This window comes from Carassius gibelio, chromosome B18, assembly GCF_023724105.1.
Source record: "Carassius gibelio isolate Cgi1373 ecotype wild population from Czech Republic chromosome B18, carGib1.2-hapl.c, whole genome shotgun sequence".
NCBI classification, from domain to species: Eukaryota; Metazoa; Chordata; class Actinopteri; order Cypriniformes; family Cyprinidae; genus Carassius; species Carassius gibelio.
The window spans coordinates 4,866,350-4,881,417 of record NC_068413.1 but is presented as its reverse complement, the minus strand read 5'-3'; the positions used below and the strand labels follow the sequence as shown (position 1 = coordinate 4,881,417).

At 36.2% G+C, this 15,068-nt stretch overlaps 1 protein-coding gene across 3 annotated transcripts in view; it reads right to left on the bottom strand.

Annotated features, from left to right (window-relative positions):
• Window positions 1–5,047: 5,047 nt before the first annotated feature.
• Window positions 5,048–15,068, bottom strand: part of pclob (piccolo presynaptic cytomatrix protein b) — a 36,539-nt gene continuing 26,518 nt past the window's right edge. For all 3 annotated transcript variants that reach the window (XM_052582047.1, XM_052582048.1, XM_052582050.1), the window contains 5 exons: window positions 9,786–9,891; window positions 8,686–8,753; window positions 7,665–7,793; window positions 7,383–7,528; window positions 5,048–6,641 (listed from right to left, as the gene is read on the bottom strand). In XM_052582047.1, the coding sequence (XP_052438007.1) occupies window positions 6,498–6,641; window positions 7,383–7,528; window positions 7,665–7,793; window positions 8,686–8,753; window positions 9,786–9,891 (593 nt within the window). In that variant the 3' untranslated portion in view covers window positions 5,048–6,497. The remainder of the gene's footprint in view (window positions 6,642–7,382; window positions 7,529–7,664; window positions 7,794–8,685; window positions 8,754–9,785; window positions 9,892–15,068) is intronic.

Below are 15,068 nucleotides of genomic sequence, written 5' to 3'. Positions count from 1 at the left end.
AAAGGCTCTATCTAGCTTATTTTTTTACAAGTATTCGTTCATTATTCATTTAGGGCATCAGTGAATGATGTATCTTATTCATAAATACATTCGTCTATATATCTTGCATGCACAGCAGCCAATTTTTATATATATATAATATAAGGCACAGCTATAAATCACAGCCGAGTTATATAGCTATAATGCTCGTTAAAATTAGATACTATTTTTTCCTTCCCAGTGAAATAAAGTTAATAAGTCTGCGAGCAGGGATGGGAGGCAGGTCGGGGCAGTAAGAGGCGAGTTACCCAGGGATTTCGGCTTTTACCCGTTGCCTAGCAACCGCGCTCTCCGCGGCAACGACGAGTGTCAAAGCGAGGCGCGTGCAACAGGGCGCGAGACTGCGAGAGAGCGCAAGCTCTATAATAGGAGAGGCCTTGTGCTTTTGTTCCCTCGTCTGTATGCAGGTCCATTAGCACCCATCCATCCCATCGAACCACGGATCCAATGGGGCCTAGAGGAGGTTTTGTACTGATGCACCACTGCAGAGAAGAGATACAGCATGACCCTGTGGTAGCTTCAAATAGAAAAGAGTAGCCAACTACATAACAAACCAGGATAAAAGCTCTGGGCCTGCACTCGACTAAATGAAAAGAAGCCGTCCCATCATCAAAAACACACTTTCTCATTAAAAGTCCCAATAGGTCTTAAATAGACAGCACTGTTGTGACCTCTTTCCTCTTATGCATGGCCCAGACGATGATTAAAGGATGCTGGGAAGCGGAGTGCACATGCACTTTGCTTGCTACCAGTTTAATGTGTTCACCCAACTCTTTTCAGACAGTTCTGTGTTTATGGGGTCGGGCCTGCACACAAGAGGCTCTGGCAGTGAACTGTATTAGACATCGATGTGCATTAAAAGCATTTCCGAGGACCTTCCAGGTGCATTTGAGGATGAAACTCTTTATGTGCCGGCAGAGTGTTGGTGTGTTTGAGAGCACGCCTGTGGCTTGACCGTGGGCTGTTCAGTAAAAGCTAATGACCGAGCTTATTAAATGTCGTCAGGAGATTCTCTAGCTGTATGTCTAGACCAGGGGTTTTCAAACTAGAGGGGTGCAAGGCAGTGCTTGACAATGCTATTTTATATAATCAAGATACTTTTAGAATTTTTATTACTTCAGTTCAAGTTTATTTGTATAGTGCTTTTTACGATACAATTCATTGCAAAGCAACTTTATAGAAAATTATGTTTATACAATGTTTAGTAGTATCAGTGGTGACGGTCAGTTTGTGTGCATATGACAGAAATTTTCTGAAAAATGTATACAAGACGTAGTCAACCAGGCGATGAACACTATTGACAACAATCATGATGCAATCACACTTGTAGCAATATTTGCTAGTTCTGTATGTTGTTTCAGGGTTAGCATCATCTGGGGTCCTCTGAGGGTCAGCATCATCTTTTCTCAGGTGTTCTGGATCCAGACTGAAGCTTGTGTAAATCCCGTGGCAAAACAGAGAAACAAATAGAGACATAATTTGCGTAGCTGCTGTTTCAACCAAGTAAAATGTATTAGTTTAACCCAAGCTAAACAATAATAATGTGTATTTGATCAGATACAACTGCACTTACAAATTATGAAATTTAATTAATATTTTGAATTAGTTTTTATTTTTATGTGTTCCGTTTTCACTTGAATTAAAAAAAATGTTGTTATTTTGTTATGTCCTTATGTAATTTTTAGTATTTATTATTATTATTATTATTATTAATACGTCAAAGCATTTATTTATTTTCATTCATTAATTAAAGCCTGTTTTAGTTTTGGAACATCAGGTTAAACTAAATGAAAGCAGGAAGTAAAACAATTTTATATATATATATATATATATATATATATATATATATATATATATATATATATATATATATATATTTTTTTTTTTTTTTTTTTTTTTGTTTTTTGTTTTTTGTAACAACACAATTTTTCATTGTTTCAGGGTTAACTATAATAACCCTGCATGGTTCTAGGTCAGTTGTGAAAGTTTATACATAACACATTTTTTACTTGGAATTATTATAATTGCCTTTTAAATTATATGACGGGGGTCCTTCACGTGAGAATTATCATATTTGGCTGTCCGTTGCAAGAAAAAAATAAATAAAATAAACTACGTTTATTAAAACTGGAGCTATAATCTGTGCATTTTTGTATTTATTACAATCTGGTTTCGGTAACTCTAGAAACGCGTTGATTAGGCCTTTAAACAAAACACAGCACTGCCTCCTGGGAGAGTTTTGAGAAAGCTAATTAACTTAAGATATAAGACGTTTGTCAAAGCAGTTCTGCGACAGCTATCGAGCTAAAAGTCGCGAGCGGCGTTCGTTCGATTTTCAGGGAAAGCGTTCTCATTTGCACAGTATTACAGAGTAAAGCTGGCTGATTAGACGGATCGAAAACAAGCATTTCTCATGCTCTGCTGAACTGAGGATGATGAGTATCACACACTCCTGCTATCCAAGCTACATCACTCCCCTGGGTCCTCCTACCCCTGTACCCTCGTCTCCATGGCAACATGCCCTGCCTCACATCACCCAGAGAGAGAAGAGAAAGGATGCTTACAACACTTCCCTCAGAGTCTGTGCTTCTTGTTTCTCCTGCTTTGAAACAAACCTGAGGCTATACTGATGAGTGGTAGTTCCGTTGTGTGGTGGCAGGACTTGTTATCGTTTTTGTAACGCCGCCTTGAGTTCTTTACTTTAGCCCTGACAAAAATGCTGAGAGGATAACGAGGCGCGGATGAGTCAGGGTCCCTCTTTCTCCCTCATTTCCTCTTTTACTTCGAGATTCTCTCGTTTCATAAAGCTAACACAAATGTTAAGCTAATCAAGTTGTTGAACTTCTTTTCACGACTACAGCATGGCTAGTGTCTGAGGTACTTCCTGTTAATTTATTAGAACTATTATAACGACATCTGCTGGCCAAACACTGTAAATACAAGACAGTGGATCCACAAAACTATTTCATTCAATCATACACAGTATGTTGCCTCAAAACATTGAAAAAAATAAAAAAAATAAAACAAACGATAAAATGAACAAATGTAGCAATTAGCAAATGTAGTAAAAAAGTACCTTTTAAAGGTCATAATCTCCTTGTTATTATAGGCCCCTAACTACAAGCTACATTATATAAAACAAATAAAAATAAAATACAATTTAATTAAAAATAATAATATTGTCAAATATTATAATTTAAAATATAATTTATTCCCGTGATGGCAAATTTTGGCATATATATATATATATATATATATATATATATATATATATATATATATATAAATATATATATATATATATATATATATATTAGTGCTGTGAAAGATTAATCATGATTAATCACATCCAAAATAAAAGTTCTTGTTAACATAACGTGTGTACTGTGTATATTTATTATTTATATAAAAAATATGTTACGTTTTTACATTTATACATTGACAGCACTAATAAACACACACACACACACACACACACACACACACACAGGAGAGGGGTGTCCATGCTCAGTCCTAGAGGGCCGGTGTCCTGCTGAGTTTAGCTCCAAATGCATTTAAACACACCTAAACCAACTAATTAAGGTCTTACTAGGCATACAAGAAACTTACAGGCAGGTGTTTTGGAGCTGGTTGGAGATAAACTCTGCAGGACACCGGCCCTCCAGGACCGAGTCGACCGAGGACACCCCTGATCTACAACCTTTATATATTGTAACATTGTCTTGTCTGATCCGAATAAACCATACATCAATGGAAAGCATATTTGTTCAGCTTTCCGATAATATATAAATCTCAATTTCATCACAGAATCAAAACAATGAAATGCATTTTCACATTTGAAATAGAATCTACTTTATTATTTAGACGCAGGGAGAAAGTTTTTATTTAGTTTTTTTTTCTCTACTGCACAATTTGCATAATTTCATGACATCTTGTAGACAACCATAAAACCATAACATTAGATTTTTCTACTTTTTTTTTTTACATGAAGTGAAAAACAAGACTCATTTTACAAGCATTTTTACAGTCAGCATACAACTTCAGATGATGCTTTTAATTTTTCTCTCTTTTTAAACTGAATCTGGAGGCAAAATATATCAACAAACATCTAACAAAACATGCAACATCTATGTAAAAACATAGAAACTCTTTGACAACCATTCAATTTGACAGGAAATTTTATATTGACTTTTTTCCGTTTTTTTTTTACCATATCATTTTCATTCTGAGAGATGTTGTTGATTTTGTCAAACAGGTAGGAATGGATTGATTGAACGCATGATTTTGAACAGATCCAGATATTACTTTCTTACACAGTTAGACAAATACAATATGTACAGACAGAGTTTGACCTTGATCACAATCACATGCTCAATGTCAGACCAAATAAATATTCAGACCTCTTCTTGTAGAAAATATCCTATATATTTACAAAATCAAAAAAAGAACCAAAATCACATTCACACGGTTTACGGCAACTGAATTCATCAAACGCATCTTTATTTTTAAAAGGAATGGGGTAATGAAAAGATGCTGTTTAGCAGTGAAACAAAATCAATGTGCATGTTTAAAGGGATAAACAGAAGAAGAAAAAAAAAATCACACTTTGAAAGGTGTGATGAGCTAAATAAAACTGACATTTGTTACAGGTTTTAATTGGCCATCATTATTATGCACCAACATGAAATATTCATTATTATAATTCACCTACACTGATATTTTTTTTTTCCTTTACAAAAAATAAATAAATAAATACAATTCTGGTCAGAATATATATATATATATATATATATATATATATATATATATATATATATATATATATATATATATATATATATATATATATATATATATAGTCATTATTTATGATAACATTTAGGAACCTATGAAAACAATAACGTAAAGTGCAAATGATTAATATGTACTGTGCCATAAAGAGGAAGTAAAAAAATAATGAATAAATAAAAATAAATAAACACTATACAATATTCATATAATTCATTAATTTCTTTTTTTTTTTTTTTTAACAGATATACATATATTCAGACACTCGCTTGATGTCACATGTTAAGGTTTATGCATCCAAAGAACATAATCCATGTTGCATAGATTTACCCAAACAGAACCAGTGGATTTGGTTAAAACATCAGGTTGGCACACGATAGTTCATCTTACTACGACAGCAACCTTATATTCAGGTACATCTGTGCACCACTTGTGCAAGATGCAGATTAAATTATATTGACATATTATTAGCCAGGTTAAAAAACAATCTGTTGCCATTTGTGAAATATGTCCACTGATATTGGTAATGGAAACACTGACTGTTAAGTATGAAAATGACTGTCCGGTGTTGAGATCCTAGACAGACAAAAACGTGTGCCTTCAATGGCACATACTACTGTAACTATACACTGATATGATGCAGGTTTAAGAGGCAGTGATCATAATGAACAGGAACTAAACCGTCATTAACAGATGAACTTTACACCGTGCACCATTAAAATAAACAAAAAATATTACATCAGGTTTTCAATCAAGCCAATTGAGCCAGAACCCTCATGTACATTAATTATTATCATTATCTTTTTCTCTTTTTTTTTTCATTGCATATTTGGATTCCAGATACAACTTGGTCACAAAACAGAGACTATTGATGACAACATCTGACCACTAACATGACATTTACTTCAAGATGCTGTTCATAAAACAAACACACATCGTGGACACGTACAGCCAAACTTCAAGACAGAAAACAGATGCCCTTTAAACCCAATTGAGGGATTGAGACACTAAAAACGAAGCACATCGTCATTTATCATCCAACAAATAGCCATTCTTGAAATAACCAAGAGGATTGTGTGAAAGCCAGATCATCTCGACTTGATTGATGGATCTATGTCCAATAGCTGAAGTCAGTCACAACCTGAAGTTTCAACATTCCCTAAACATTGAAGACGACACTCAAGACATTATAAATGGAGGAATCTCGAACTGTGCATGGCTGGATGTTATATTCAATAAGGGGATTGTCTTTCTTACAGTGTAACCTCCATACAGTACATAACATAGTCATATATGGGCATTATGCATCACATGATTGTGTCAAGAACTATACGTCTATCTCCTTGTAAACAATGTTTTTAAAAAATATATATATGATTTTAGACATGTGATTACTGATGAAATTACATTGAAATGTAATAATTGGCTCATGCCTAAGATATTCAGAATGTAGTTGCAGAAATGACTCCCTCAAATAGACAAGAGCAGTGTTCTGGGAGTGGAAATAGACTTGTATATCCTGGTGAATGGCCTCAAACTCTTTGTCATAGTATTTCATTTAACTGATTTTCTCTTTCCATGATATATCAGTCATTCCAGAACCACAAACCCACCTATTACTTTATTTCTCTTTTTTTGGAGGGCACCGATGGGAGATGGACAGCGTCTGATTATGGCTGCGTTTGACTGGTGGTGGCCACTAGCTTGTGCCAGCTGACTGCCCTCTTACGCATGTCCACTTTGTCCAGCCAGATGTAGGCCTCGCCAATCAGCGTCTTCTTCATAAACTTCCCTCCATTTGACACCAGGAACAGCTGTGAAGAGGAAGGGGATAAAAGTCAGAGGAAATCATTTCAATAATATAATTCATACACTATCGCTTAATTAATACATATTTGAAATGAAGGTTTTTATATAGTGACAGTAAAGATATTATTATAAAAAATATTTCTTTTTCAAATAAATGCTTTTTGTTCATCAAAAAAAAAAAAATGCTGAAAAGAATGTATCACGCTTTTTACAAAAATATTAAGCGGCACAACTCTTTTCAAACTTGATAATAATAAGGAATGTTTTTGAGCATCAAATCAGTGTATTAGAATTATTTCTGAAGGACACTGGAGTACGCATGCTGAAAATTCTGCTTTGCATCACAGGAATAAACTGCATTTTAAAATATTTAAACTAAGTGTTTTTACAAGTTTTTACTGCATTTTTCAAATAAATGTAGCCTTAATGTGCAGAAAAAAAACTTATTTCAAAAACATCTGACCGACACCAAATTTTGAATGGCACACACACACACACACACACACACACACACACACACACACACACACACACACACACACACACACACACACACATTATATGAAGTCACATATATATATATATATATATATATATATATATATATATAGACACACATACATATATATATATATATATATATATATATATATATATATATATATATATATATATATATATATATATATATATATCCATATACCGCCTGTCTATTTGAATTTGCCTAAGTTTATAATTTCTCTCACCTGAATAGAGTGGCCAACGGGATTCAGGTTAAAACGAAATGTCTCATTGAATGATGGCTCTCTGTCATGGCGACACACTCTGGTCTTCTTCTTTATGATCCTCTTTTGAGTTGCCACATTCACCACATAAAGCTTTACATACAAGTCTAAAGAGACAGTTGAAATATTACAGATTCAGATACTCAATCAGCGTCTTTCTCCAAGGACATTTTACTTATCTAGACTGCGATATTCACATATCAGTGTCATTTTTGAGGTTGTGTTTGAGGAAAGTTTGATTACCAGGTAGGTGGTCTGGAGATTTGAACTTGTAGGTGATGTTTCTACACTGCAGGATCTCAAGAACCAGCTGCTCTCCTTCGGTCTTCATTTCCTTCTTCAGAGCAACCTTGATCTCACCCATCATCTTACCTACAGCCATATGCAGATAGATAGATAGATAGATAGATAGATAGATAGATAGATAGATAGATAGATAGATAGACAGATAGACAGACAGACAGACAGACAGACAGACAGATAGATAGATAGATAGATAAAAATAATATTTTATTTCATATATTTGTTGTCTAATCAATTCTGAATATGAGTTTGTTTTTTTTTTTGTTGGAGGGCTGAAATGTTGCTGTTATGTTGTCATTTGTTCAATATAAGTTAATATAAGTGGTGACCTCTAGTGGACAGGTGTAGAATCACAATTTTACACTGAGCCGAATGGAAAAGCTGGGAACCTGAGCAGACACAATCTTTAACTGTTAATACAAAATATATATTTATATGATATAAAACATGGAGAAGTTTACTGAAATAGATTACTGAACAAGACTTCAGTTGCAACTAAATACAAAACAATGTTTTGTGTAATGTTCATTATGTTGTACAAAGATACACAAAATTGTTCAGTAATGCAATTTTGACACTTTGCCATACTCGTGACACACTCATGTTTTGTTGTGCCGACGTCTGTGTCCTTTGACAGCAACAAAAACACCCCCTGTGCTGTGATGAATTATTTAGCAGTGTATGGCAGTGACACAGTAGAGTGGAACAGAAGGGGGTGACTGCTGTTTTCCTCTGTCTAACAGGTTCTTAGTCTCCTCAACAGCTTTCAGACAAGAGCTAATTCAACCTCGGGGGTGAACCTGACCTGTAGAACATGGTTCAAAGCTCTATTATGACTCACAGTTTGCCAATTTTACTTTGTTCTCATGAGCTTCAATGCTATGAGCACGGAAGTGTCTAAAAGTAGACTGTGTGTGAACTGAAAATTAAAATGAAACTGTAATATAAAACAGATTGTTACCTTCTGAATCAGACAGGTTCAAAGATTCAAGTCCTCTGATTTTATCTGTTCCATTCGGAATGTTTTTCCTGACGAGAAGAAAAGTGTGAGAACTACAACTTTTTACTACTTGAAAATACAAGATTAGATGTCAGATATTTGGGTTTCCTAATGCAGATATACAGTTGTAGCTAAAATATAAAAATTTTATAACATCTTATTTAAACATGGAAATAAACATTTTTTTTTATTATTTAAAAATTTTTTTTTTTATTAATATTAATTAATTTAACAATAACATTAAAAGTGACAGTAAAGACGTTTTATAATTTTACAAATTATATTATCAATGTTATAAATGCTGTTCTTTCGACCTCAATAAATATTTTAAAATAAAATAAAATAAAAAAAAAACATCCTGATAAAAATAAATAAATTGCACGTTCACGGAAAAACATTAAACACACAACTGATGATAAAAATAAATATTTCTTAAGCACTAAATCAGCATATGAGAATGACCTCTGTTTTTTTTTTTTTTTTTTTATTAAAACAGAAAACAGCTATTTATATAAACTAATATTTCAAAATATTTTTTTTTTCTTTTTTACTATATATTTGTTTAAACGAATTAACCTTTAACATTAACATTACTGACACTAATTGTAAAAGGTAGTTTATTATTTAATTTAATCTCAATATAATCATAATTTTAAATAAATATATAATTACTTATTATTAAAATAGAACATTTTCACTAGTGGTCTCAACAATTTTGGACCCTACTGTTTGATTTATTATGGTTAGTGTCCCAACATGTATTTCACACAGTATTTACTCAGAATTCATTCAAAGATTATTAAAACAAACAAACTGTTTTTAAAAAAGTGTACATTGGCACTATCACTGCTAGTCTGGGTTTCCCAATAGCATTGCAAGCTTATCATTGAAACCAATGGAGCTACACTGATCTTAGACTAACGCAGCCCTGGTTTTAGGGCCAATGCAGATAACTTCAAAACAGACAAATATCATCCAACATATCAATCTATCTATGGCATACACTCAAATCCACAGAATACAGATGAATTGCATTTACAGGAGGGAACAGGCATACTTACAGCTGAGGGACCTGAAATATAGCACTGTCCACAGTGTTAGTGCCCATGCTTTCTTCACTGTCCAGAGTGTATGCATCTCCATCAATCATTCTGTGTTTTGTTTTATCTGTAGAAATACACACATACACAAACAGACGCTTAGACATCTGCCATATTATGCAAGCGACTCATTATTTACAATACTAACTTAAACACAATTTGTGACCATGGACCACAAAACTAGTCTTAAGTGTATGCTTTCCATTGATGTATGGTTTATTAGGATCTGACAATATTTGGTCGAGATACAACTATTTGAATATCTGGAATCTGAGGGTGCAAAGAAATCAAAATACAGAGAAAATTGCCTTTAAAATTGTCCAAATGAATTCTTAGCAATGCATATTACTAATCAGAAATTACGTTTTTTATATATTTATGGTAGGAAATCTACAAAATATCTTCATGGAATATGATCTGTACTTAATATCCAAATGATTTTTGGCATAAAAGAAAAATTGATAATTTTGACCTATACAAAGTTTTTTTGGCTATTGCTAAAAATATATCTCAGCATCTGGTTTTGTTGTTCAGGGTCACATTTATGTAAAAATAATGGGTATGCACTTAGCACACAAAGTTACATATGGACAGAAAAGATAAGAGAACCAAAAAAGAGACCATCACAGTGAAATGAAAGTTAATGCTTTTAAGATAAAGTTTTTTTTTTTATACATATATAATGTTAAACATCGTTTTGAAAACAGAATACATTTTTATGCAAATATCATGGCTGCCTTGATTTTAGATTTAAACATTTTGGTGTTTTGCTTCTATACTGGAGGTGTGATTAGTGCTGAGTTTATTCTTCTATTCAGAGAGAGGGAGGAGTCACATGTCTCTCACCTCCTCTAGCAGAGATCCCTCCATGATGGTCATCTGACTCGATACTTTGCTCTCATTGGCTGGAAGATGTTGTGTGATCAGTGTGGGGCCAGTTCTGCCTTTAGATGGGGCTGTCTCTACATGGACTCATCCAGAGATTGCATAGTTGCCCTCACATGAAACCAGCTCATGATTTTTACACACCACATTCATGCGGACATAGATATGGGTTTGATTTGGGGGTAAGGTCCTGGGTTTTTACTTGCAAGGGGTAATGAGGTAACAGAGGGGTTCATCATGCTCTGGACGTCAGTGTGAAGATTTTTACAAATTTAGCATCTCTATGACTGCAGGAAAGGTGTGTGCTGTACTTTGAGGGATTTTTTTGAATGCAACAAATGCCTCCTCTGCTACTATAAAATTTGCGGTATGACAAAAAAACAAACTAAACCTGAATATCTGGCATGACATTTTATCTGGGAAATAAAATCTTTGATTCCTGACCCAAGTTTGACTTCAGCTGAAGGCAGGTTTGTGATATTCGATTGAAGGGTGGGAGTTTAACAGACATTGGTAGTTTAAATAATTTAGGGGTTTTTTAGGCTTTATTAAAAAGGAAGATCTTTATAATGAGATCATGTCTATTTTGCCACTAAATATGCAAATGTCAGTTTAAATGCTGGGAGGTTTAAAAAGTACTTTAGAAGAATAAAATGTTTCACTTATTTTTTAAGGAATAGTTCACCCAATAATTCATATCTCAAAAATGTACTCACCCTCAAGCCATCCAGGATGTAGGTGAGTTTGTTTTTTCATCTAAACCTAAAATAAGTATTACAAAAATTGCTCGCCAATGGATTGCGAATGGGTGCCGTCAGAATGAGAGTCCAATCAACTGATAAAAACATAACAATAATCTACAAGTAATCCACACACTCCAGTCAATCGATTAACATTCTGTGGAGCAAAAGGCTTTGTATTTGTAAGAAACAAATTAATTGTTAAGGCGTTTAAGTTTAAAAGGTTAAAAATTGTAACTGTTGTTTCTGGTCAAAATACAAGTTCTCCAGTGAATTTCTTTGTCCAGCAAAAAAAAAAAAAAAAACCTTCCCCTGTGGTCCTCTCACATCAAAATCTACCAACATATTTGTTTAGGACGTTTTTCTATTGTAAATAGTGTTCTTGAGCTTTGCACATTTCTCTCTTGATTCAGATGAGACAGCTTTTTATTTTATTTGTATTTATTTATTTATTTATTTATTTATTTCTGTAAAAAGCAATATTATAGAATATAGATATATTTTCTGGAATACTAGTGGATTATTGTTGACTATTGTTTTTATCAGCTGTTTGGACTCTCATTCTGACGGCACCCATTCACTGCAGAGGAATCATTGGTAAAAAGTGATATGATGTGATGAAATTTCTTAAAATCTGTTCTGATGAAGAAACAAACTCATCTACATCTTAGACCACCTGAGGATGAGTACATTTTCAGATAATTTAACATTTTGGGCCAACTATTGCTTGAATAGTCAATAAAATATTTTTTTATAAAACATTAAGTTCCTTTTCGGGAACTCGAGCTGCGTCGTAAAACGCTTTGGGGAACGTCCCTGACGAGACCGACTCTGAACATCGTGTGCAATCTTGTCCAATGGACGGGCGTGACGTCACGGGCAGGGTGACGTAGCGACCAGGAAGCTATAAAAGCACGTACCGTGCAGCTGGCTTCAGCTTTCGCTCTGTCAGCAAGCGCTCTGTGTGTGCATGTCAAAGTCTGTCCTGTTGGTCCTATTTATTGTTGTCTGTCCTGTTGGTCCTATTTATTGTTGTCTGTCCCTAGCCATTAAAAGATCGCTAAACAGCTCAATATGCCAAAGTAAAAGCCTAGACCAATATATTAAGGGCGATTCCAAGCCACGTTAGATTGTGTGTTCCTCCCTGCCCTCGCTACATTACGAGTGGGGATACACCATAGACAGTAAAAGAAATGGACACAGCGACCCCATTGGAACTCAATTGAGACAAATGAAGCCCAGTTTTAGCGTTTTTTAGCACTTCCGTTTCTGACGCGCAGACTCAAACTAAGCTTGACGATGTCAGCAACCTGTCTGACAGATGTAAATCTTCTAGTAGCTGTGCGTGCAAACTGCCATCGTTAATCTTGCAGAGACGGCGAGCTTGAGCGGGGAGTTCTTTGTCGTGAGTGAGCAGGAGTAAGTATTCTGATTAATTATTTTGTATAGTATTTTAAAATGTAACGCCAGTACGCCATATTAAGTTAATTGCCTGCGAGCTTCTCCTCCTGTCTGTACGGTAATGCGACAGAGAGCCGAGTGGTTATGACGCAATCGTTAGCCTATTTTTTACAAAAACTGTTTATACGGGGCCATAATGTAACATAGAAGGTAATGGAGCCCTTTATACATTTTCGTGTATCTTTAGAAATAAATAATGGACAAACAGAGTATTTAAACGCCTCAGATGTAAAGTTATTCGCTGTCAAAGTGACGCCAAAATGAATGGGACTCAATGGGAATGCTAACGCAAGTGAAGTTCTGCTAAAAGATGGCAGCCCCCACCCGACTTCAACTTCCGGTCGAGTTCCTTGCCCCTTGGGATACACACAGTTTGTGCGTGGCTTGCCTGGGATCGAAGCACGCTGAGTCAGCTCTCGAGGGGGCCGACTGCCCGCATTGTGAACGATAGTGCCAATGCGGACGCTTCGATCCCGGAGGGCTCTCTTCGAGAAGTGAGCCTTCGCCAGCGTTCCTCGCGATGCCGGTTCCGCTTTCGCCGAGGCGGAGCCGCGCCGGCATTCGTTGGGTTCGCGGATCGATCTGATGGAAGGAATGGAGACGGGCACGTCCTTATCTCCTACCTTATCCACCAGATCTGCCTGATTCCGGGGTTCGGAAGCCCGAGCTTCGGTTCTTTCCCCCCGCGCATCGGGCTTGACGCTCTGCCTTTCTTTCTCCGAGGAGATTGACACGGAGGGCGTTGGCGAGCTTATAGTTGCACAAACATAAAGTTGCATAAGCACAGTATAAAACAAACAGTGTTATGCCTTATACGGGTAGTGTTAAAGAGCAGCTATTTTATCTCTGAGGGGATTAATATTGTTTGTGTGACTAAACTGTTAGCGCGCTGTCGAGGCAACGCGTGGATTACATCATTTCAGTTTTGATGAGAATTTTTCCATACCCGACCGCGTGTCTGGTTATTTAAACTCCATTTAATAAGCAGGAGTTAGTTCTACCACTGCAATGTGTACTTTATCACAATCTAGACCGTGTTTACTTGTCTGATTGTTTGATTATTTTAAATTCTGAGGAATTTAATGACATTGAGAAGTCAATATTTCACTACAATGTGTACTTTATCACAATCTAGACCGTGTTTACTTGTCTGATTGTTGAATTGCATTAGATTCTGAGGAATTCTACTGACCGTTATCTAACTTCAAGGAGTTCAATATATCACTTCAATGTGAATTTATCTCAATTCAGACCGTGTTTACTTGTCTGATTGTTTGATTGCATTAAATCCTGAGGAATATAATGACATTTTATTTGACTCATGAAGTTAGATGTACTGGAGGGACTGCTGGGCAGGAGCAGCCCCCTCTGCGTACATACAGAGTGTTGCCGCCCGTGTTCCCCGCTTAAGGAATCGGGACCAGAGGCTGAAGCAACGCTCTGGGCCAGTGACTTCCCAGACTAATCCTAAGGGCAGGCTGGGAGGTCAACGGCCAAAAAGTCATGACGCATTTCGGTCACGACTACAGAGGGCGGCCCCTACTGGGGTAGAGCGGTGTCCACCTCATTTCACGGTGCCCGTCTCACCCCAGTGCCCTCGGGAGGTGTGTCTGCCAACCCTGCCAGAGTTTCAGGGTGCAGCGGCTTCCAGCGAGCACTGCTCTCAGTTATTTCCGCCCGTGAGCGTAGCGGAGCTGAGACGCTCGCCGCCCCTTCGGGGGCCTCTTACACCAGAGGTCAGTCTCGAGAGACTGATTCCCTTAGTACATCAGTTAGCAGCGTGTAAACTACTGCCAAATGTATCTCAATGGGTCTCGCCGACATTCAATGGGGTTACACCGACAGTAGTCGGCCCCCAGCGGGCTCTGGTGATGGAACAAGAAGTGAATACCCTATTAAGGAAGGCGGCCATCGAGGTGGTCCCTCCTCTAGACAGGGAATCCGGGTTTTACAGCCGGTATTTCATAGTTCCAAAGAAGGATGGGGGGTTGCGTCCGATCTTAGACTTACGTCATCTAAACCTCTCAGTTATGTCACTGAAGTTTAAAATGCTCACTATCAAACAAGATGTAGCTCAAATCAGATCCGAGGACTGGTTTGTCGCAATTGATCTCAAGACGCATACTTCCAAATATCCATCCTTCCACAACACAGGAAG